The sequence below is a fragment of the Chenopodium album genome, chromosome 18 (genome assembly GCF_948465745.1).
Source record: "Chenopodium album chromosome 18, dcCheAlbu1.1, whole genome shotgun sequence".
Classification (NCBI taxonomy): Eukaryota; Viridiplantae; Streptophyta; class Magnoliopsida; order Caryophyllales; family Amaranthaceae; genus Chenopodium; species Chenopodium album.
Window position 1 is genome coordinate 5,796,457 of NC_137851.1, and position 24,863 is coordinate 5,821,319.

At 38.7% G+C, this 24,863-nt stretch overlaps 2 protein-coding genes across 2 annotated transcripts; both read right to left on the bottom strand.

The window, feature by feature from the left end:
- Positions 1–282: 282 nt before the first annotated feature.
- Positions 283–2,068, bottom strand: LOC145593167 (putative transcription factor bHLH086). Its single transcript, XM_081649673.1, has 5 exons — positions 1,415–2,068; positions 971–1,078; positions 817–882; positions 656–721; positions 283–530 (listed from the first exon to the last, which is right to left on the bottom strand). The coding sequence occupies exons 1-5, from the start codon at positions 2,066–2,068 to the stop codon at positions 411–413; spliced, it is 1,014 nt and encodes a 337-aa protein (XP_081505799.1). The 3' UTR covers positions 283–410.
- Positions 2,069–8,836: 6,768 nt separating this feature from the next.
- On the bottom strand, positions 8,837–13,913 carry LOC145592850 (uncharacterized). Its single transcript, XM_081649353.1, has 5 exons — positions 13,670–13,913; positions 12,647–12,936; positions 11,886–12,096; positions 11,223–11,787; positions 8,837–9,205 (listed from the first exon to the last, which is right to left on the bottom strand). The coding sequence occupies exons 1-5, from the start codon at positions 13,737–13,739 to the stop codon at positions 9,196–9,198; spliced, it is 1,146 nt and encodes a 381-aa protein (XP_081505479.1). The 5' UTR covers positions 13,740–13,913; the 3' UTR covers positions 8,837–9,195.
- Positions 13,914–24,863: the final 10,950 nt, after the last annotated feature.

Below are 24,863 nucleotides of genomic sequence, written 5' to 3' on the forward strand. Positions count from 1 at the left end.
TTTATTTTGTTTGGTGCAAGTTCTCGAGCTTATTCATAAAATCTCAAACTCAAACAACAGCTTGAAATTTTGGCATTACACTTATGATTTCATCAAGTACAGGAAGAAAAAAGTTATATTAGGAAATACAAACAAATTAATAAACATTAATTAGACAATATATATATCTTTTGTCTCCTTGATGGAATCTAACCAAGAACTTTCAAGTAGAACTACCTAGGTTTTTGCTACTACTTAACTTGTAATTAATTTGTCTGAGAACTGTCCCTATGACTTCTTATTTCTTTACTATTTTTTCAATTCCTTTTGTCTCTTCTTAACTTCATATTCTTACATCCTTGGAAATGTCTTTTTTCCTCTCTCTTTTCATCCTACTTTGATCGATCGAGTTCATCTTGGCTTAGCTTAGCTTAGCTTGTTGTTCCTTCTGGTCTTTGGGTTGAAAGGATTGCGTCAATGGCTTCCCTTACTTGTGAGATGTTAGGAGCTTTTCCGCCTGCCACAGGCCAAAATTCATCGGTTGCCAATACCTAATCAAATTTATGCATTAGGTTAGCCGGTGCAAAAAATTATGATGTACTACCGTGATTATTATAAAAAAAAAAAAAAAAAAAAAAAAAAAAAAACAAGATATGGATGAGATTTGAGTGATTACCTTTACTTGCAATTGTAGGAACTTGACATAGCCTATAGCCTTTTCTAACATGGTCACCAAATCAACCTAAAGATGTGAATGGATTAGAAATATAGTATTTGACAAAATAAATTTGAAAAAATAATTGATGAAACAATTAGGGTTTATAATCATATATATACCTTGGAGCCATTAGGTACAAGATCTTGGAGAATTTTTAGCCTCTCACTAATCCTTTCTCGTCGATTCTGAATTGATATACACACACACTTTTAATTAGTTATAAATTACATGAAAATTGATTTAAAGTTCATGAAAGAAGCAAAATTTGCATACCTTAGCAGCTATGCTTTGAGGATCCTTGGAGGTTGAAGATTTGGTTTTTGCAGACTTTTTTGAGGCACTTGTGCACTGCTTCTTCGAGGCTTGCGTGGTTTCTTCCTCCTACAAAACCATTCAAATTAAGTAAATTAAATAAAAAAAACATAGACCTAGGTATTCTACAATTTTACTTTCAAAAGCTATACTACACTAATTACTATGCAAACATAGATATGCAAATTTAATTCACCAAGGCAAATTAAATGCACTAGGGATTATATTAATTAAGCATGAAACTATGTTCAATTCTCCTGTATCATAATTACTGAAGATCTATGTCTATGTATCACTAATTAATACAAGCATGTAACATAATTAATAATGAAAAAAAAAGGATGATCATAAATTATGTACTATGAGTATTTTAAAAAATAAATTTGTTGAACATGATGTATTTACCATATGAGGTCTCTTGTTAAAGGATGTTTGTTGTGTTCCAGATTCTCGAGGAGGATCGGTGATGGCCTCGGCGTAGAGCCATTCATTAGCTTCATCTTGATAGCCACCATCACTCGCGGTTTGTAGGCAGTTAACCTCTTCCAAAAGGCGCAAGTTTGAGGTGCAATTCTTCATCAATTTGAGGTGATCATGACTCATACCACTACTACTACTAGCTTCCCACATTGGATGATAGTGGTGATGATCATTACTAAAAGTAGTATTATCCTCTTGTTGGAAGCTAAGTAATGATCCACCACTATGCATCAAGCTTTCATACCCGGCTTTGAAGTTAATCAAGGAGTTAGCTTCCTCATGAGGTTGATAATTCGAAGCTTGAGGGTGTTGAATTACAAAACTACCGCCATTGCTAGAATTAGCACTACTAGTTGAGCTAGATAGGGGTGGTGAAGGGCTCATAACTTGAGTATTATTGTTCATAATTATCTTACTATTACTACTAGGGCTTTCTAGGGCATCGCCTTCTCGTTTTTGATTAAAATTATCAAATCCATAAGGTGAAATATGAGGGAATTGAAGCGATGAACCGGCTTCTAACATATTACTATAAAAGGAACAAGAGGGTGTTTGATGATGATCTTTTGCAAGTGCCATGGCTAGAAATAGCAAAGCTAGTTACTTAAAAGGTTTAGAGGGAACAAGATTTTCTACTAGTGAATTTTCTAATTTTAGTTGAGTTTTTGAGTTGATTTCTAGATATATAGAGTTTGCCTCAAACCCTAACTATGAACAAACTAGCTAGGTGAGTTTGGTTTTTGAGGGAAAGACCTATTTGTTGGGAGCTCAATCAAGGTTTGAAGATACTTATACTAAAGGGATGATGATGTAGGTGTTTTGTAAAAAATAATATTTTATGGCATTGATGTGTGGCTTAAAAGGGTTAAATTATCAACAATTCATTAAAAAATCATATCAATTTTTTGGTTATGAAAAAAATAAATAAGTTACACAAATTAATTCAATCAAAATGCAAAATCATATTAAACTAATCATATCTATTCTCGAATACATCTAATGTTTAACGTGCTACCTAAGACTATTCTTTTGCTCATTTATCATCCGATATCTCTAAGTGTACCCTCAAAATATACTTACGTAATAGACATAATGAATTGAACCCATCAAAATAAGAAAAGAAACAAAGGCTAATCTAATTGCACAAATAATCGTATAAATTATGAATGTATACCTTGGGATTGTGAGTTGGCGGATGAAAAAATGAGTAAAAAAGAGCAGAAACAACGGCGGATCTTTCGCGAAGCCCACGTCTGAAGAGATTCCTCTAAACACATAAATCATGAGTTTAATACTCTCACTTTCATCATTTGCTCTCTTTCCTACCTAGTTTCCCTTATTTTTTTTTTCCATCAATTTAGAATTTAGAACTATCTATTTCACGTGGCTTTCCTATTTTTATATTATTATGGTATAATTTTTTCTTTGTATGTTAGCTAGCTACCTTATATTATATCATTAATATCAATAATAATAAGATTATTATTACTTGAGAATTATTTTGTACAGTAGTAAAAGACAGTTCACCTAAGCTAATTTAGTAATTTATCCATAATTATACGTGTTAATTTTGGATTGAAATTGTATCTTGGGAAGCTAACATGAGTTTAGGGCTTTAGGCTGTGTTTGTTGTTGATTAACGAGGTTACAAATTCTACCTAGAGTTAGGACTTTTTTTGTGGTTTATAAGAATTAACAAGTTTAATTAATTTGTTTTTAGGAGTACTAATTAATCAGTTTGCTTCATATTGTAGATTATACATACATACATATATATATATATATATATATATATATATATATATATATATATATATATATATATATATATATATATATATATATATATATATATATATATATATATATATATATATATATATATATATTGGCGTCATCAAGACTTAGCTACAGTAATGAGTGGCAGATCTACAAATTCTATAATTAGGTAAGCACAATTATAGGTTTTCTCTGTTTGGTATACTTTGTAATAGTCAAATACAATTTAGTACGGAGTTCTATTTTGGTAGAGGATGTTCTTATATTAGCTCACAATTCGATTTTTTTTTTCAACATACGTCTATAGAGTTGAAAATGTCGTGGTTCACTTAATGGAAAAAATTTAGTCCATCTTAAGTTCTTAATAAGGTAGAGCATATTAATTATGCCGACAATTTGACAACTGTTTCACCCAAGACATTATAATCAGAACAGACTTACAGACGATCTTGATACTATTAAATATTTCAATTAATAAAAGTTCATTCCTCATCATTCTCCCTTGAAAAAACCTTGGTTAGGAGGGGGGAGGAGATCGAGTCTTCAACATATAAGGTCATGCACTCATGCAAAACCGTATCATTTTGGCTTAATTTGGAGCCATAATCAAATTAAACCATGCAACAAGTTCTTGGCAAGATTGTACTCTTAAGATTGTATTCTGAATGGGGTTCTTCATTCTTGGTGAAAACTAGTTACGCTAAAAAAATTAGTTTATTGGTAAAACTTTTTATGAAATGGTTCAACAACAATAGAGTAATAACAATTAGTCAAAAAAAAAAACAATTAGTCAATTGGTATATGGTGAAACAATGATTTTCTTTTCAACTGTACAAGTAACTTCTTACCTTAGTTTAAGTAGTAGCTAACTTGTAACGATGTGCTATAATAAGCTATAAAGCCTCCAATAAGTGTGAGACAATATGTGAATATCATTTACCTTGGGACATGTAAATACAAATTGTTTTCGTGTTCTAATTATAAAGATTTTTATTGGTTGGTAAAAATACAGATTCTTGTTGTGAATATAATTGTTTTTATTAATACCGTCCAAAAACCATGCATATCAAACCCTCTTTATTGGCCCATATGGTAGACAGTAATAAATCTCTAATGAAAATGAATCAAGCTAAGTTGTATACATCATTTGAGAATGAACTAATGAAGCTGTTTTACTGGCCATATAATTTGAGATTTAAAGTATAAAATTATGTATATTTAATTCATTCTCATTATTTTACTTTTCTATTACCACCTATAGTATTTTTAATCAAAGTGTGTAAAGATATCTCAAATAAAAAATGGTATAATTATAAATCTTCATTCGAAAAAAAAAAGGTTTGCTTGAAATATCGAGCAATAACATTTAAAGCTTCGATCTATTACACGTACAATATAATGCCATGAATCATGATGCTCATCATAACTTAGCTGAAATCTTGATTGTCGAAAATGTAGCATTAAAAGATTGAGTACTAGTACATAGAATTTGAATAAGTCGTGAATCATGAGGGTGAAACAAGCTAAGAGAGCACATGTTTCAGTAAAAGACATGAATTGGAAGAAGAGGCAGTACAACTACAACAACGTTGGGGACCAATTTATTATGACTCTCATTGTAACAAGCGCTCGCACTTCCCTTGTCTCTAGGAGATTATGCTTTTCCCACTCTATTCTTCTATTTTTAAAACTTGCTTACGTCAAATTTCATTTCATTATCTTTCAGTGATATCGAATTATGGAAAAAATAAAAACATAACTCCGCTGGTATGAAAACTTATACGAAGAACTAATTCAAATTATATTGATTATCAAGTTAAAAAATTACACATCATTCAACGTTGCTCATATTCCGTAAAATTGAATGTAACCCTAAGGATGATGCTATCTTAAATTTGAATATTTACCCAGAGTTTCCAATTGAATTTGAAATTACTCTAATCGGCAATGACTTTGTCCAAGGCTACCACAATATCAAATCCTATTCCTACATTCCTATGCATGTATGACGTTACATCTTTTTTGTAGGGTATATTAGATAATCCATGGACAGTTAGACACCTTTCCCTTAATTAATATAAAGATTGGATTCCTAATTAAATTGTAATATTGACAAGAATATTATTCCATACTAACTCTAAGCTAGATTAGTTGTAATTTTTTCAATCTTATTTACGGGTCAAATGACAATGATGAAAATTATCTACTGCTAGTTAAAGAAAGTTGGACGCATTACCCTAGCTCCAGATATCTAGCAATTTACTTAACATTGTTAGGATATTGAAATGCTTTTCACAAACATGATTTCACGATCTTAATTTTAAAATGTCCGTAAAAGATTTATCCTTAATACAACCTCATTTCTTATTATTTGCAACAAAGGTGTATTATATGTGAGATATAAAACATTGCTTTGTTGCAAATATTAAGAAACAGAAATAGTAATCAGTAGAGTTTCCTTATCTCCAAAATGAATTTAACGAGAACCTTAAAGGCTTCAATGTAGACCAATTCCATAGGACAAATAGGAGTTAGGGTTTATTTTGATTTATTGAATTAAGCTGAACTAAACTGAACCGAATTGAATTAAGCTGAACTAAATTGTTTATAGAAGAAGAAATTTAGGAACTGAAATTTAGCTGAAGAGAATAGGTACTTAGTATAAGGTTTATATTAGCCAAAATGACCAACCATACATACATAATTACATTAACTTATTCCTTATTCGTAGTTACAATTTTCGAAGCAACTCGTACATTTTTTACAAATTAAATAGTTCCAAATTTTCTTTTACGATTAGTTCATAAAAATAAAATAAAATCCTTCTTGAGCCACTAGCTATAGACCAGACATATTAATTGAGCAGCGGGTATGATTAAAGAAATATTATTAGTGGAAGTAGCAATTATGAATCATATCACAACAAAAATCTCCATTTAAAAAAAAAAAAAAAGAAATTAGTACAAAATTGAAAATCTCACCCTTGGATTTTGCAAATTACAAAAATGAATAATTATACCCCAGTAATAAATGAGGTAGTTGTACTTTGTGCTTAGGCATGTTGGCTCTTTGTTAACTTCCGAGGCTCTTTAATGTAATACATGCGCATTTCCGTGTTTTTGCTAATTTCAAACAACATTGTTGACATCTCCTAACATCTGTCTTTAATTCAAACTATTTTCTCTCTTATTTTATGATCTAGATGTTAGATAAATGGAAATTGATGTATTCGATTTTTTAATGAGCTTAAGGCGGAATGTTATTAGCTATTACTATACGTACGAAGTACTATTTTAGAAAATATATCTAATGCAGATAGAGCTCTTTCAGCTCGGATTCATGTATAATAAACAGTTATACTCGTAATGATTTAGATCAATTAATTGGTTTTCTTTTGTACTAGTCACTTTATCACTATACTTAGATTCTGTTTATAAGAATGCTACCACAATCATATAAATTTAATAGAGTTACAAATTGATATTAAATAATAAAAAAAAAAAAAAAAGTGAAATTTATCTCTAACATACCTCTAAAAACAAGGGAAATTAGAGTTACTACATCTTTTGAGACATGTTTTTTTAGTGTTAATAATTCAAATCAAGTATAAGGGTGTATTCAAACTTTACAAAGTTTAGATAAATGGGTCGAATTCGATATGGTTAGGTTTGGTTTAAGTTTAAAACATTCGTAGTAAATCATTGTATTTGAGTATAAGTTGTGTCGGTTTTTGACACAGGTATACAATTTGTTCATAATGTACAAGTAAAGTAGTAAACCTTGCCCCCATAATTCGGACTTGGTAAAGAAAATTGGAAAAAAGGATCCTTCAAATACTTGGAATTTAGCTTGGAAGTTAGTCTAATTTTGTCCTTTCTTCTGATCTTATGATTGCAAAAATATGCTTATGTAGAAAAAACAAGGTTTTTATTTTGTTGACTTATTATGAGCCGCTAAATTGTAAATGAAAAATTAGGATAAAGGCATAATTTAGCATATAATTTTGAGTAATTTTCAAACTTTGTGGGCGTATAATCATATTGGTGCGCCCATATAGCTGCGGCTGACTCTTAGCATGGTCCAAAAATCGAATTATTTTATTTCTTTTATTTTGTTTGAAAGAAATAAAATAAGTATGAATTTTTTTTACATAATAAGAACTAATAATATTATAATTTCACCAGAAGGAAAAAATAAAGATTTTTCTATTGTATCTCTTCAACCAGTTCATGCTTATTTAACTATCAAGAGAAAAGGACACAGACAAAATACACATTTTCTTTAAATTTTGGAATACATTTATTATTATTATATTTAAAAAGTAGTATTTTGTTTTTAGCGCATGAGAAGCATACAACTTTTTTTTTTGGGTTTTTCTAAGCTATGCTTCTAAGGTAGTCGAGTTTCTATAGTGTACCCATGTTTTTTCAAATTTCTAAGTTGTGCCCCTCAACATACTACCATTAATGAATGATACTCTCCTTGGGATTTCCACATCACCTAAAGTTAACTATAAATTTAATAAAAAAATAATAAAAGGTAAGAAAATGATAGGAGAAAGAAATCTTAGCCACAACAACCCTAATAACGAAAATTAAAGCCAAAAAATACACTCTTAATTAACTTTTAAACAACTAATAAGGGTACATTTTAGTATCGATAAGCAGTTGAAGGGCACGGCTTAGAAACTTGAAAAAGTATGGGTACACCTTAGAAACTCGATTACTTTAGGGGTATAGCTTAGAAAAATCCTTTTTTTTTAAAAAAAATTTCTTATTATATTATATTAAATTATATTTATTTATTTATTTGAAAAAGGGTAAGGAAAAGGAAATACCAATATGGCTTATATTATGATAATAACAATGTAAAAATAGGAAAAAGTGTTTCCAATTGACAGTTTCTTGTATACATCATTACATCTGGGTGCATGATAAACTTATAAGCGGTCTATTTTTATTTTGATGATTGTTTTTTATTTAATCATCAAATGAAAAGTAAAAACTAACTTTAGGTTATTTTGGTATACAATGAATCCATATATATATATATATAAAGGGTAATATTATACGCAGCCTTTTTTTAGTATACTTCCTTTTTAATATTAAGTTGGGAATTTATCGACAACTCACGAGTAAATCCGTGTAATAAATATTTATTTATTGTCAATTATTTTCATTTTTAACTTCTTATATGTAGTTCTTATGGCTGCAAATATCTTTTTCCATAAAAAAAAAAAAAAAAAGAAATTCACAATTTTATCGAGCAACAAACAACCCCATATCTAAAAGTACTAAAACTGCTTGGGCCATGAGCACCTTTTTAAAATGGCCCATCCCCTGCATACGACTACCTAGGCTCTCCGTAGGCCAGAGTCCAAACAAGTTGGGCACATGATCCACGTTTTAACCACTCCACATTCTCCCTCACAAGATAATCTGAACTTTGAGCCAGAGTCGTGAGGCTCTTAAGAAAGTCAGTAACTGCGTATAGCTTGTTAATCGTTCACAACAAATCGAAAATATTACTCCGTAAATATAAGCACAAAACAAGATTGGATTCATGGCCTAAAACAACACATTTAAAATTACAAGATATTGCTTGTTTGTTACAAAAGTTGGTCTGCCACAGTGCCACATACAAGATCCCAAGCCAAAGAAAAAGCTAATGCTTGCCACTATTTGAGGCATAGTTCCTAATATATACAACAAAAGATGGAAAATCATCATAGGAACTTTAAATACACAATGTAGTAATTGGGGCAGACTATACCAGTTGTTAATCTTGGTATCATTTGACAAAATGCAAGTACATCAGCAAGTCTACGCGCATTCATATATCTCTATCAGGCTCCACTTGTACGAGAGTTGTCTTCAAATACAACAACGTTTCAATACCAGTATTACTTAGTAAGAGGAGAAATTAGATCACTGAATCCTGTAATTATAAGAAAAGATGGAATTGATGAGGAAAAAATAATAAACTGTGAACGGAAGTTCACTAACATGTTATTAGTCAACAAGCTTCAGCATATGTCATGCACACATGAAAGCAGCACAAGCTTGAAGTAGAGAGAGCCTACCCCCGCCCCTTAAAAGAAGAGACGGTATTGGGAGCTCAACAACAATTATTACAACTCGGGAAAAAGTTTGTAGTAGACAATAATTGACAAATTAGTTCATTTTGGAACTGAATATCAGACTCACAGATCTCTGACCTGCAAGATATAATGCACAAAATAAACCTCACACTACTTAAATCAAAAGGACCTAAAAGAATAGAAGATACAATGAAATACTCCATTTGAAACAAAATACGAGTGATTTTACCTAATCCTTCTTGACCCAATATATACAAGTCGTTCTGCAATACCAATGCATTGCTAAATTGCTTGAAATAAGATCAAGAAACAGGGAAATTCAAGTGAAACAGGGGAAATAGGCACACCACAAGATAGATTGTATTGCAAGTCAGAGTAACCCACAGTACAACTCCTTTCTTTCGAGAGGAAAGGATGCTCTCCCAAGGAATAACTTCCACAATGATTTCTAGATACCCCTCCCCTCTTATAATACCCTTATTAAATACCCAGAACAAACTAACAAATTTCTGTTATCAGACTCAGCACACAAAACAAGGAATAACAAACTATTATCCTGAATTACTGATTTGCCCTTCCCAGTAACTAACTTCCAGCTCATCTGCCCAGCTCACACTCAATTAACAGGCTTCTGTTTGGGCCTCCTCTGAGCATAAGTAAAATGCACCAAGGGCCTGGGCTGGTCTCTTACATAAATATCGTTGTAGTATCATTAATTAACACAATACTGTATGCCATTTTACAATGTTAACAATATTTTAAAATTAGCTTTTTTCTTGATACTTTTAAAAAAAATTGCTGACACGACTCATATATTAGATCGAAGGAAGTTAGTAGTAACACATGCATGCAATGCATCAAAGGTGCCTAATCTCTCTGGTGGCAATGTAAGCCACCAAAATATTTGTCCATAAATGTGTGTTTAGCAAATCATGCATGACCAGCTTACAGCAGTGGTTAAGGATTCCTATACATAAAGGAGCCTACCCCAGCAGATTTTGTGGATTTGAAGAAGCTAGAGAGGCTCTGCATTCAGGTAGGAGGTCATAAAAGCAGTTATTGCAGCTGCTGTATACAGTTTATGACAAGCTACGAATGATTCACTTTTGAACAAGGTAGATTCCGTAGGGAATTTTGTACAAAATGTTTAGCATACAATAGAAATATAGATTATTGTTTAAGGCAAAAGACGGGTAGAGATTTGGATCTAATCAAGGCTAATCCCTGAACTGCTTGCTTTCACTGGATTTACTACAGACTAGTTTTACAGTTTTTAATGATAACAGTTATATTTGAGATGTTTTGTATAGTATATGGTATACAAGAAATCATGTTTTCGGCATCATTCTGTCTTATCTCCGAATTCATATAATCATACACAATATCAAGTTCGTTGCAAAAAAATAAGATTATACACATGATCAAAAAAAAAAAAGTCAGTACAGAGGATAAAAGTTGGTTTAGAGTGAGCAATGTATGTAGTGGACCAGGTTGTTGGTTCATGTATTGTTTAGTCTTTTGGTCTTTGGATGATCCTAGAATTTTATCCAATTTCCAAGTCGGCTTCAGTGTGTAAATGGAATATTTTGGTAATAGAATTTTACTTACCAAAAAAATAATGTAGTGGCCAGGTTGTGGCCATTTTTATTTTTAAAACTTTAGCATGTCCTTCCTGAAAATTTAGTCCCCCACTCCCCATGCTTAAGATTTAATAACAAAACTTAGTCAACAATACTCTACTTACCCAAGAAAGAAAAAAAGAAATTACCAAGACACTAACTTTAGGCCTATAGGCCCCAAGAACATTGCAAAATGCATACAAAAATAAAAACAGGAAACCACGCTTAGACTTACTGTATCTCAGTTTTGGCTTTCTTGTTAGCCTTTTTCTTCCTTCTACGCTTCCTTTTCCCCACACTATCTGGTGCATCTAAAGGAGTTTTTTCCCCAAGTGAAGATATAAATTCAATTGTAAGCGGAACTGGTTCAGTATATGTCTCTAGTACTGGCTTTCTAAATTCATGTCTGGGTAGAATATGAGACTGTCCCCGGAGAACATTCAATAGAACATTTCCAATCCCATTACTAGATTGGTCAGTGACTTTTTCCTTTTCACTTGATTGCTTTGGGAGGGCCAATGCAACAACATTCCCAAGAGTATTACTAGCTTGGTCTGCATTATCTTCCTTTTTGCTTGTTTGGTCTGGTACGGCTAATTCAGCAACCTTCACAATCTCACCAGCTTGACAAGTACCTTCAGCATCTCCTTGGATTGCAGAAGGCCCAAGGGCGGTTCTAGAATTTGGCTGCAAAGAGGTTACACATGTATCTGCATTTGAATGAATATGTTCATGCACTGCAGAAAAAAGTTTAGCTTTGGATTTGATAATCTCTGACAGATGCATTCCTTCTTCAGTTGCTGCACAATCAAAGAAATCATGTAAAGAGCTATATATACAACCGTGCATCACAGCTAAAACTTAAATGTATAAGTTTCACATTAAGGTGAGAACATACCTAAAATGGATAAAATAACAGCACGTGCTGCTAACTGCTCAGCCTCTTTCTTGTTTACACTAGCTTCACCAACACACCTTACCCCTCTGAATTCCAAAGTGGAAATGAAAACAGGAATAAGCCCCTCCGACCTCACAGTATCATACTTGGGCTTTTCTATATTCATTTTCACTGCGAACTCATGAAGAATAGACTTACAAAATACCTTATCCTAAAACATAGATTTGAATATGAAATATTAGAGGAAAATCAAAGGCACAAATCTGAACTGAAACAAGAAGAAATGAAGATCAATCTCGGAATATATAATTTTATCTTCAAAAGCTGCCCATCTTTCTAAGTTACGTCTTACATCATTGCGCAACGTTAGAAAAGTTTCCTAAATAGTTATGCACTTATGCATGATAGTAAAGTAATTACTTATTCAATCCGATGAGATGACAATCTGCTTTTCTATAATCTGGGAAATTGTGATACTAACAGCCCTGATTATTGTTGTATGGTCTCTCCCACTTGAGCAATATATCTGTCTCATTCTTATGTTTATTCAATAGACCTAATTATTCAGAATTGGTGGATCTTAGAAAGGATAAAACGCAGTTATCAAGCATTCACAAAATACTACACGAATTTATGGTTGCTGTCAACAATAAGAATCAAATGAGGAAAAAAAAAACACAACTTTAAGTTGATGAAGAGGTCCAAAGCAAAAAATCAAAGAATATTGGCAAACCGCAAGCTATTATCGATACGTAATGTACCTGAAAAATTGGCGGAAATCCTCCTTCAGTTGTCTTCTTGGATATACAATTCTTTATCTTCTTAGATATTCCTTCCAACGCATGCTTTGCAGCATCTTGCTCAGCTGCCTTTCTGTTAGTAAGTGTATCTATAGATGTGTAAGTTTCTCCATCTATCTCAACAGTAGATGTAAATCTTGGAGCTTGTGAAGCTCCTCCATTGTTTATGGTACGATAAACTGGTAATGGTATGTTTGCCTTTTGAGCATACTCTTGCAAGCGATTCTTGTACAGCAAATGCTCAGGGATACCTACATCAGTGTGAGACACAGAAATTTGATTATACTCCACAAGTTGATTATGCTCAAGAATGACTACTTCAGTGTGAGACACTTTATTAGTAGCACTCAACAGTCGCATTTAAGGAATTTATGTGCAATTTTACTAGAACTACTCCCTCCGCCCCCAAGCATTAATAACACCAATCAACAAGTGATTTTGTCGTGCATTCCAATTTAATGTGGAGCATCATATTAAGAAAAATTGATGGTCTTAACACAAGCCGGTTTCAAGGGCGACAGACCAAGAGAGCAACATACTATGGCTCAGAGCTTCAGACTCACCACATAACGATACATCAGTTAATTATAAAATCTGTAATCTTTATTGAGTTTGTTCATTTTTCTCCCCAATTCCCTTATTTAAATTTCAAACTTTATGATTCTTCATCCTAGTAAGTTAGCTGTTAATTCAACAATTACCCACTAAACCCAGAAACAAAATCAAGCATGCATACAGTTATTTAAACAAATCTGTAACAAACAAGGGTAATAAATTCCAATTAAACTCACCCCAATTCCCAGAACAAACGGCATTAATTGAAATTTATTCACTTTCACTATAAAAAAAAAAAAAAAAATTAATTCACTTTTACCTACGAGTATCAATACGGAGTACAAAAGCATAGAAGCTGAAATTTAAATTTCTAAAATCCAAAATCAAAAGCACGGTAAAAAAACAAAAGGGAAAATAAAAGAAGCTTACTTTGAGAGTGTTCTTGTTGCTGGGGTAACAGCAGCAGTGAGCTGGGCTGGGAACCAGCTTCTTCCGCCATTATAGTACTTGATTTCAACAGAATTTTAGTAAAATTTGGAATTAGGGTTTTCAATAAATTTGGGAATTTGGGGAAGAAATTAATCAAAAAGTTGGTGAGTATTAATTTGAGTAGACTAACTTAAACTAAAACTGTTGTAACCATAAAGCTGAAGACTGCAACATTTTCGTGGTGAAAAATTACTCGGAGATGAGTATTGCCCGGAGGCCACTAGCCCAGGCCCATATATGCAAAAATTAATACTACTTCCGTTTTTTATTAGTTGATACGTTTTGATTTTAGCACTATTCACACACTCTCTTTTGAACAGGTTTTGTGATTTATACGTAATGAAATATATAATCATGTGGGGTCTTGTTAGATTCGTCATGATATATATTTTCAAAATACCAACTTTTTATAATTTTTACTTATCGATAATTAAAGATATTAACGGTTGAAATCATGCATTGACAAATGTGACTAAAGAAACGTGTCAATTAAAAAGAAACAAAGGAAGTAAAAGATATGAGTCGTGTTTGGTGAAAAGCTGAAACTGATTGTGTTAGCTGGTTTTGACTAATTGATTGTGTTAACTGATTTGACTAACTTATTTTATTAGCTAGTTGTATAAAAGTGTTTGGTAAATAACTGATTGTTTAAAACTGATTGATAATGCAAAATGACCAATAAGCTAATTGTGGGGGTAGGTAGTTCATAAAAAATTTTAAATTAAATGGGGGTATAAGTGTTATTTCACCATAATAGTTGAATAAACTAATTGAAAAAAGAGCTTATTTAGTAGAATAAGCTCTTTAAATAAGTTTTCCACCAAATACCTTATATTAGCTTATTTAATAGTCAATATAAGCTATTGTTGGTGAAATAAGTTAGTTTTGCTCAAATAAGCTACTACTTGTTTACCAAACAAGACCATGGTTATTTTTTTTTTTTTTTTTTTGGGATAAAAATTAAATTATACATTTATATATTGACCCAATGATAAATTTATCCCTAATCTTAGGTAGTTTGTTAAGCTGTTTGGCCTTAGATGTGATCTCTAAGAATACTAGAATCAAAACAATCCATACGAAGTAGGATTCTTAGCCGCGTAAGTCGGTGTAATTAGGTATGCCGTATATATATACCCCTCCTGCCTTCACATATCATATTATGAAGTTGAGACTAACAAAAATTACTAGGTAAAAATATGGCCATGAAAATGAAGAGAAGAAAAACAGAAGTAGAAGATTTAGGAGATGAGACCTTAATGGAGATTCTTGTTCGAGTACCAGTTGTTTGGGTCCAATTGGGCCTAGTCATTAAATGATCCAATTACAAGCCCAAGGTCAAGGTTCAACTCTCCAATCATGCTAAAGTCAAGATCAGTCCACAAGGCAAGTCAATTGGGCCAAGACCCACTTCTCCCATATATGCCAAGGTATAAAAGCCATCAATATTACATTTGTTCATACATACACACAAAGCCTCAAGCAATTAATTCTCTTGCATAGCTTTCTCTCTCTACACATTGTACTGACTTTAGCATCGGAGGGGCCTTCCTCGGCAACACCCCCGAGGCTAGTTTACGTGTGTTTGCGGTGCAGGAAATCCTCGGCCCAACGTCACTTGGACCGAGCCCAGTCTTCACCACTTCATAGGACCTTCGGCAAGGTCCCATTGTTTTCACCCGAAACAATTTGGCGCCGTCTGTGGGGAAGACTTTCAAAAAAAATCTTTAAGCCAATTTCAATCGTTCTACCTCAATCTTAGTTCCAATGGCTAAGAATTGCAAGAACAAAAACGACGGTGCTTCTCCTCCGAGAAAGCGCCGAAAGTCACTAGGAGGGGGTCCCTAAGAACGCCCCACTTCTAGCCTGTCTCCTCCTCGGGATAGGAGCCCCTCCGCGGGACCCGACTCTCATGAGGAGCCTAGGGAGAGATCCGAATCTCCTATCATCCAGTCCAATCATCCACCGAGCCCACCTCGGTCAAATGAGGACAACAGGTCTACTCAAAGGACCCAATCTCACGCCCGGAGCCAATCCCGGAGCATTCACACCCACTCTCGCTCTCAGTCGAGGACACCCTTGACAGGGCCCAACTCGGAGGAGGTAGTGAGAGCCTTAGCGGTCCTCATGGAAGCCATGAAGGCTCAGAACATGCCACCTCCACGCGACCGAACCCCTCCGCAAACCAGGAACCAGCGGAGGAACCTCGGCCAGGAGGGGGGGAAACTCTCCTCTTTCAAGGAGCTTGGCGAATGGGAGGAGGATACCTGGAGAACTGAGAGGGAGAAAAACAGGAACTCTCACTTCTTCAGGGAGTCTTCCACTCAGCTCACTACGAGCAGAACCCATAAAAGCAGCAGTTCTGCCTCTCGGCCAGAAACTGTTCGGCGAAGCGTTCACGACCGTCTCGGCGATAGGGAACGGAGTGTGCACAGCCGCCTTACCTACCCTGTAGCCGAGGCCCAGACCTCCCAGCCAGGGACGAAAACCACTTCTACCTCTCTGAGAGGGCGGAGCGCGGTCCCTTCGGCTGGGAATAAGGGCAATGCCGTAATGCTACGCTCCAGTTCTCCATTCGAGCAATGGATACTGGAATCTCATGTGCCGACGGTTAAAATCTCGTCGCACAATACTTATGATGGAACTTCGGATCCGAAGGACCATATTGCCTCATATGAGGCTCACATGCATCTCTGCCCCAGGTCCGAAGCGACTTGGTGCAAGTATTTTCCAACCACTCTCAAGGGGGTCGCGCAAGCGTGGATCCCCAAGGGAGTTAAAGAAGGCTCAATTACTGGGTGGGACGATCTGTCCTCCAAGTTCAAGAGCAAGTTTTCCACGGCAAATCGCCGAGAGAAGACTACTGCAAAGCTCATGGGCCTGCAGCAAGGTGAGGCCGAGAGCCTCCGAGACTATCTGACTCGCTTCAGCAACGAGTCATCTAGCATTTCTCAGCTGGATCAGGGGCTGGCAGTTTTCGCCCTTCAGCACGGTCTCAAAACCGGGCCGTTCTCCGACTTCATGGTCATGAATTCACCCAGGACCTTGGAGGAGGCATTGAATGCTTCGGATAAATTCATCCGAGCTGAAGAGTGGAAAAAAACGAAAACCCAACCTCAGTCTGGGGGAGGGAAACAAAAACAAACTCCCTCGTCTGAAGGCCAAGGCCAGAAGGCAAAGGGAAAGGCGAAAGCCTCGGAACAATCTTCGGCCAACGAGTCGAAGAAAGAAAAATCTGCTCCTTTCGCGGGCAGATATGAATCATACACTCCGCTCTCTCTTCCGCGCGCTAAGATCTACAGTGTGACGAAGGAGGAGCAGAGTTACAGAAAGTCGAGACCACTCCCCGAGTGGTATCAGCGAAAAAATAAGAATCAATGGTGTGAGTTCCATGAATCACCGGGACACAACACTGAGGAGTGTATCCAGCTGAAGGACCAAATCGAGGATATGGTCCGGAAGGGATACTTGAAAAAATACATCGCGGATCACCGCGAGAAGAAAGAGGCTGAGAAGTCCGAAAAAGACTCTTGGCAAGAAATCGACTTCCCCCGAAAGAACAGCAAAACTGCGGAAGGAAAATTCCCTCCAATCCATGTTATCTCGGGAGGAACATGCTCTCGGAGGGAGCACAAGCGTCACCTCAGGGCTCTGACCCACCAGGTGAATCATGCTGATATTCAGCCACCCCAGTCACCGGTGCTGAACATGACGTTCACAGCCGCCGACTACCGGGGGGTGACATACCCTCACGAGGACCCGTTGGTGATCATCGCCACGGTGGCCAACCACGACGTCAGCAAAGTTCTAGTTGACGGTGGTAGCGGAGCAAACATTTTGTTCCGAAAGGCCTATGATCAAATCAAGCTGAAGCCCAAGCACCTTACGCCGGTATCTTACCCAGTATCCGGATTCAATGGGGCTTCAACTTATCCTGACGGGAAGGTTCTACTTCCTGTCACCATCGGCTGCGACGAAGCAGCTAGGAACGTCATGACTGAATTTTTAGTCATCGATGCTCCTTCAGTGTACAACGTGATCTTGGGGAGACCCATAATTCACGAGATCCAAGGGGTCGTCTCAACTTATCATCAGCTGATGATTTACGTTTCAGACGCCGACTTCCCCGAAAGGATCCAGGGCAGCCAAAAGGAAGCCCGAAGGTGCAACTACCTCAAGCCATCCACTAGTCGCCCAGACGACGATGAGGATGAGGAGGAGAAAGAAAAAGAAAGAGAGCCGAGCATAAAAAAGCCGAAAGGTCTAAGTGCTTCGGCCCAAGGTTCTGTACCCAAAGAAAAAGCGTCAGAAAAGGAAAAGGCGAGCTCTTCATCTGAGCCGAAAGACTCAGAGAGCCAACCAAAAAAGAAAAAGTCTGGGACGCCTGCTGATATAGACAGTAGGCCAGATTGTGAGGATTCCAGTCCATCAACAATGGACCTGGACCAGCGGACTGAAATGGTCGAGTTGACCGAAGGAGATGCTGAGAAATGCGTAATAATCGGGATGGACCTTGATCCGAACACCCGTTGTGAACTTATTCAACTCCTTCGGGACAACAGAGATGTGTTTGCTTTCTCGGCAGCTAATATGCCTGGGATAAGTCCAGACCTCATCTCCCATAAGCTTAACGTCGACCCAACGTGTCGGCCAGTCAAGCAAAAGAAGCGGAATTACTCCGCAAATAAGAATCGAGACATCGCAGCCGAGGTCAAAAAATTGCTGGACGCAGGCTTCATCGAGCCTTGTTAATATCCAGAATGGCTGGCAAATGTGGTGATGGTTCAGAAGGCCAATGGTACCTGGAGAATGTGCGTTGACTTCACGGACCTAAATAAGGCTTGTCCGAAGGATTTCTATCCCTTGCCGAGAATCGATCAGCTAGTCGACTCGACGAGTGGCCACGCCTTTCTTAGTTTCATGGACGCATTCTCGGGGTATCATCAGATCTTCATGCACCCCGACGACCGAGCAAAGACGGCATTCGTCACGAATGCCGGGGTGTACAATTACAAAATGATGCCCTTCGGATTGAAAAATGCGGGGGCGACTTACCAAAGGCTGGTGGATCAGGTTTTCGCCGATCAAAAAGGCCGAAACATGGAAGTTTATGTTGACGATTCAATCGTCAAAAGCAAAAAATCTGAAGACCATGTTAAGGACCTGGCTGAAACCTTCGCCACCTTAAGAAAGCATCAAATGAAGCTGAATCCGAAGAAGTGTGTCTTCGGCGTGAAGTCAGGGAAATTCCTTGGATTCATGGTCAGCAAGAGGGGGATTGACGTCAATCCCTCCAAAGTCAAAGTAGCTCTTGATCTTCCTGAGCCGAAAACAAAGAGGGACGTTCAGCGGCTCACCGGAAGAATGGCAGCCCTCTCGAGGTTCATTTCCAGAGCTTCGGACAAGGGACTACCTTTCTTCAAAGCCCTGAAACTCCCAAAAACAAAATAGCTCGTTTGGGAAGAAGAGAAAAAAGAAGCCTTCAAGCAGCTCCGGGAGCATCTAGCTCAACTCCCAACTCTGGCTAGCCCAGTGGAGGGGGAAACTTTGTATCTGTACGTAGCTGTTAGCCCAACTACCATCAGTGCAGTGCTGCTGAGGGAAGAAAATAAAATTCAGCAACCGATCTATTTCGTCAGTCACACTCTGACGGATGCCGAGACTCGTTACCCTCTACTCGAAAAAGTTGCCTTTGCAGTAGTGGTAGCTGCTCGGAAGTTAAGGCCCTACTTTGATTGCCATCAGATAGTGGTCTTAACTGATCAGCCGCTGGAAAAAGTTCTCGGCAAAGTTGAAAAATCCGGTAGGCTGGCCAAGTGGGCTTTCGAGCTCACTGAATTCAGCATCAGCTACCAGCCGAGAACAGCCATCAAGGCTCAAGCTCTAGCGGACTTCTTGGCCGAATGCTCGTACCAAGAGACGTTAGACGATGAAAAGAAAATCTGGACCGTGTTTACGGATGGATCCTCCACCGTAAATGGTTCGGGGGCAGGGGTAGTGATAACCTCTCTCGAAGGCAAATCCTTCGAGTATGCACTCAAAATTTCTTTCAAGGCTTCGAACAACGAAGCTGAATATGAGGCAGCAATCGCTGGCCTAGAACTGTGCATCTCTCTGGAAGTCGAGCATGTCTGTCTGAAAACAGACTCTCAGCTAGTTGCATATCAGATCGGTGGCAGCTACGAGGCCAAAGAGCCCTCCATGATAACTTATCTTGCCTAGATCAAATCAGTAATTGCAAAGCTGAGAACCTTTGAAGTGCAGCTGATCCCAAGGGGTCAGAATGCTCAAGCCGACGCACTCTCCAAACTTACCAGTTCAACTCTCACTGAGCTGAACAGATCTGTATATGTGGAAGTGCGCAGAGAAAGAAGTGTCGACGAAGCACCTGAAGTGTGCCGCGCTGACCCAGAACCCAGCTGGATGGACCCCATCCTAGCTTTCAAGCTTCGGGGAGAAATTCTCGAAGACAGAATTTTGGCCTCCAAACTGAAGAGAACTAGCTCAAGGTTCATCGTCTTCAGAGGAGAGCTTATGAAAAAGTCCTTCTCAGCCCCATTGCTGAAATGCGTGGGACCAACATATGCAGATTACATCCTTCGGGAAATTCACCTCGGCATCTGTGGAAACCACATTGGGGGAAGGACCCTAGCCCACAAGGCATTGAGGGCCGGATATTACTGGCCCACCATGATCTCAGACGCTAAGGAGCTGGTCCGAAAATGCGAAAAATGCCAAAAATTCGCACCAGTCATCCATCAGCCGGCTAGAGACCTTCAGCCGATCCTAAATCCGCTTCCATTTGCCCAATGGGGGCTGGATATTTTGGGACCCTTTTCAGATGCACCTTACCAAAAAAAGATGGTTAATAGTCGGCATAGACTATTTCAGCAAATGGATTGAGGCTGAAGCAGCTTCGAACATCACAGAGCAAACTGTCAGGAAATTTATCTGGCAGAACATTATCACTCGCTTCGGTATTCCAAAGGTCTTTGTCTTCGATCATGGGAGGCAATTTGATAATTTATCGCTGAGGCGGTACACAGACCAGTTCGGCATCAAATTGGCATATTCAGCAGTTTGTCATCCACAAAGTAATGGCCAAGCTGAAGCTGCAAATAAACAAATCCTCAATGCTTTGAAGAAAAGGGTTGAAGATCAAAAGTCTAAGTGGATAGAGGAGCTTCCAGGAACCCTCTGGTCACTTCGGACAACTAAAAAAGAGGCCACGGGCTATTCACCTTTCGAGCTGGTGTATGGTGCCGAAGCCGTTCTTCCAGTGGAAATCGGCTCTGAAAGTTTACGAGTGCACCACTTCTCGGCTGAGAACGAACAACTTATGAAGGAATCCCTCGATTTCCTCGACGAAGTAAGAGACTCAGCTCAAGACAGAATGGTTGCTTATAAGCAGAGAATCAACAAATTTTACAACCGAAGGGTCCATGCAAGGCCTCTCAAAATTGGAGACCTTGTCCTTCAGAATGCTGCTGCAGTTCAGAAAGGCCGAATCCATGGGAAACTCTCAGCTTCATGGGAGGGACCTTACGAAATTTATGATGAGCTTCAGCCAGGGACATACAGGCTTCGTCAGTTAGATGGAACTGAGCTGAAAAATCACTGGAATGCTGATGTACTTAAGAAATATCATGTGTAAACCCTTCGGGGAAGAACAATATTTGTAAGTACATTTTGAATTATTAATGAAAGGCTTCAGAGCCATCATTTCTATAATTTTTGCAACTTTTTATTCTTTCAAGTTTTCTTTATTCTATCTACTCTTTAAGGGTTTTTATTCAGCCTCGTCTGAAACCTTCGCCTCCGGGTAACTGGGTTTCAGATTGCTGACAAACTCGTCTTTTTTAAAGAACTCTGGTCTTTCAGCTGAAGTTAAACTTCAGTAAGACTTGTTCTCCAAAGACATGAGTTCATGGACAAGTCTGGGATATTGCCTTAACTGAGCCTTGTATCCCAGAAAGCCATTATCTGAAACATTGCCTTCAGTTGGCCTTGTGTTTCAGATATCCATTTTTAAAGATAGACAGAAAACCAAGGATAACAACAACTATTAGAAATTTTTTATTCAGCTTCGTCTGAAAGTTAAAGAAACCCAACTCAGTAATCCAAAGACTGGAGTCTTCAGATCACTGGGGGGAGGCAAGAAGCACTATTAGTGCAAGTTTATCTTCAGCAGAATTCTTCGAGCTGAAAGCTTTGTACTTAGCAAATTTTTGCGAAATTTCTCAAGTTCAGAAACAGTAAAACATTCAAAATAAGACAAAGCAATTGAAGAAAAATGCATCAGATAAAGCTCAAATGCTCAGAAAACGAGCTACAAAGTTCAGACTGTTCAAAGGACATAATGAAATATCGGCAGCCGCCCACAAGCGGAAAAATACAACTGCCGAAGTACATACAAAAACAGATAAAGCAGTTTGTACATCAAGGCAAGCTGAAGCAAAAAACAAGGCAAAAAATTTCAGAAGCGGCAAGTCTAAGGTTGAGCACATGATGAACCGCAAGATTCTGAAGACGACTGCCCGAGTTCCTATGCTTCAGCCCGAGGGTCAGACTGATCAGCAGTGCTGGGTCCCATGGTGGCTTCAGCTCCAGCAGCAGATGAAGCAGGCTGTGCACCCTGCTGAGCCTCCCTTTCCCGCTGTTCGGCTTCAAGTTCCCTCCTCTCTTCTTCTTCTTCGGCTTCTTCAGCCGCAAGGATCTCAGCTTCAACAGGAGTGGGGAACTTCATATGGGGATCTTCTGGATCCTGGACCCATTCAGCACACTAGGACCAGTCCAGCTTCGGCTCAGCATGAAGACAGAGTCTTCGGCACACTCTGAACCCATTCTTGAAACCCATATCATACTCCTCTTGAGTATAGATACGGACCTTGAGCAGGGCTTCAGCGTCTGCCAGCTTCTTCTGTACCTCCTCCAAGTCCTTCTTGGATTGGTTCAGCTCTTCAGCGAGCTTGGAAGAGGCATCCTTCTGCTCGTTCAGCTCTTGCTGAACCTTTGAAGCTTCAGTCTTCACTTGGGTCAGCTCATCATCTTTGACCCTTAGCTGATCCTCAGCCTCTTGAATCTTGGCTTTCTCAGCTTCAGCAGCAGTAGCAGCCTCTGAGAGTTGGACATTTTGAGCTTGGAGCTTTTCTTCAGCAGTCATTCTACTGGCTTCCAAAGCTTCTAATTTTTGTTGCACCTCAGCCTGTGCAGCAGCTCCTTCTCGAATTCGGCTCTCAATGGCAGCCTTGAACTTGGAGATGTCCACTCCCAGATGATCCCGAAGGAAGTTTTCCCCTTATATCAGTGGGGGAAAAACCTCCTTCTCCATTGCAGCGCAGAAGGTTTGGAGGGCTTCAGCAGCCTTTTTCTTGTATTCTTCCCCCTCCTTCTGCTTCTCCTCAGCTGCTGCTTGCTTCAGCTGAGCAAGCTTCAGCTCCTCGAATGCCACCTTTCTTACATGTTCGGCGGCATCGACCCTGTCTTGCAGGGAGTCTATCAGCTCTACAGTGAGAGTCTGATTGTGCACAAACTGGAAACAGAGGCACAACTCAGTAAAAAAAAAAAAACTGAACTGAAGAGCTGAATTGAAAAATAAAAACAAGGATAAGGATTTACCTGCATCATCAGCAGTTGATTCGACCTTGCAGGGTCTGGAACTGATCTACTGGATTCGCCCATCCCAGCAGTGGCCTTCAGTGACCAGATCCTCGCCCTATCTACTTCGGTTAAGCCAGCGAAATTGCCGAAGTAGGCTGCAGCACCTTCTCGGTTCTGGCCCCAAATGAGGTCCCAGATGTGATCTGGAATTGGAATTCGGGGGGCCGAGAAACCCATCTCTCCAGAATGCAGCATCTGGAATGAAGGGAAGGAAGACTCGGGAGCTTCTTGAACCTTAGAGGGCTCAGCATCTTCTTCTTCAGGAGCTTTCTCTTCCTTCTCAGCAGAGTCAATGATTATAACCTCTGCTTCTTCTTCAGGGCTGAGGACAAAAGCCTCAACCTTCCTGGCAATATCAGCTGAGAAACCCTCAGCAACGGGCTTCTCAGCACTCTCAGCATTGTGCCCTTCGGCACTTTCTTGAACCTCTTCTGCTGGAACCCCTCCCTTGGGATCGGGAGTTTTCTGATCCACCTCCATCTCAGGAGGTGGTGGAGGGGTCTTCGGCGGAGACTGAGGTGGTGGCTGAGGAACCCTCGGCGATCCACCGCCTTCCTCAGGTTCCTGAATGCTTATGCCGACAGACCTCGGCCTCGTCTGGAAGTCGTGAGGGCCGATGATGGCCATCCGTCTTCTCCTTTTTCGAAGGGGCTGTTCGTCCATTTCCGAGTCTTCGGATTCCTCCTGGACTTGGTCTTCGGGACTAGCGGGGGCTTTCCCTTCTCTTCGTCTTTTGCTCTCTTCAGACTGCAAAAGACAGGGCGGCAGGAAGAACGTGAGTAAAAAAAAAAATAAAGCTGAAGCCTGAAAAGCTAAGTATAACTCACCGAGGTCTTCAGCAAAGCCTCGTCTTCGGCCTCAGCTGCCCTTGCTGCTGCTTCTTCCTCAGCAGCCCTGGAGGACCCTTCTCCTCCTTCACAAGCTTCAATAGCCCGTGCAACCTCTTCGGCTGTACGAGCAGCTTCGAGTTCCTCGTCCAATAGCTGGCACCAAGGATCTCTCTTCTTCCACCAAGGTTTCTGCCGCTGATAGAGGGCAGAAGCTTCGATCTGAATGTGAGTCGAGTCTAGATGAACGTCTCGATCTTTCGATTCAGTGATGGAGGGGGCCCGAGTCAAGATGGTCCTCCCTTGGTCAACGCCGAGACGCTCGTAGTCAATCCTGGCAGTGACCTCGTCCAGCACTGAACATAGAAAATAAGTACAAATCAGTTCAGCAACATCAAAACGCTGAATAAATTGCAAATGCGAAAGCAAAGAGATAAAAAGAAAAGGCTTCGGCCCCAGCCGAAATAGCTTACCATCTTTAAACTTTCGGCTGAGGCCGACAGCAGCAAGCATATGCTCCTGAAAGATGTAATGGTTATCAGGGAGCCAGGTTGCTGGAATGGTCTTCAAACGACCTCTCCCCCTTGGGTTATCAGCCTTCCCAAAAATATTGGCCTGATTGAGATTATGATCTCCTTGGCCATCAT

Bases quoted from the DNA above. Each gene is read 5' to 3' on its own strand.
- LOC145593167 (XM_081649673.1), bottom strand. From the start codon at position 2,068: ATGGCACTTGCAAAAGATCATCATCAAACACCCTCTTGTTCCTTTTAT. The intron at 883-970 runs GTATGCAAATTT...ATATCAATTCAG, and splicing joins CTCAAAGCATAGCTGCTAAG to AATCGACGAGAAAGGATTAG. The intron at 531-655 runs GTAATCACTCAA...AAATTTGATTAG, and splicing joins TCCTACAATTGCAAGTAAAG to GTATTGGCAACCGATGAATT.
- LOC145592850 (XM_081649353.1), bottom strand. From the start codon at position 13,739: ATGGCGGAAGAAGCTGGTTCCCAGCCCAGCTCACTGCTGCTGTTACCC. The intron at 12,937-13,669 runs GTAAGCTTCTTT...ACACTGATGTAG, and splicing joins GCAACAAGAACACTCTCAAA to GTATCCCTGAGCATTTGCTG. The intron at 12,097-12,646 runs GTACATTACGTA...TCTATGTTTTAG, and splicing joins GATTTCCGCCAATTTTTCAG to GATAAGGTATTTTGTAAGTC.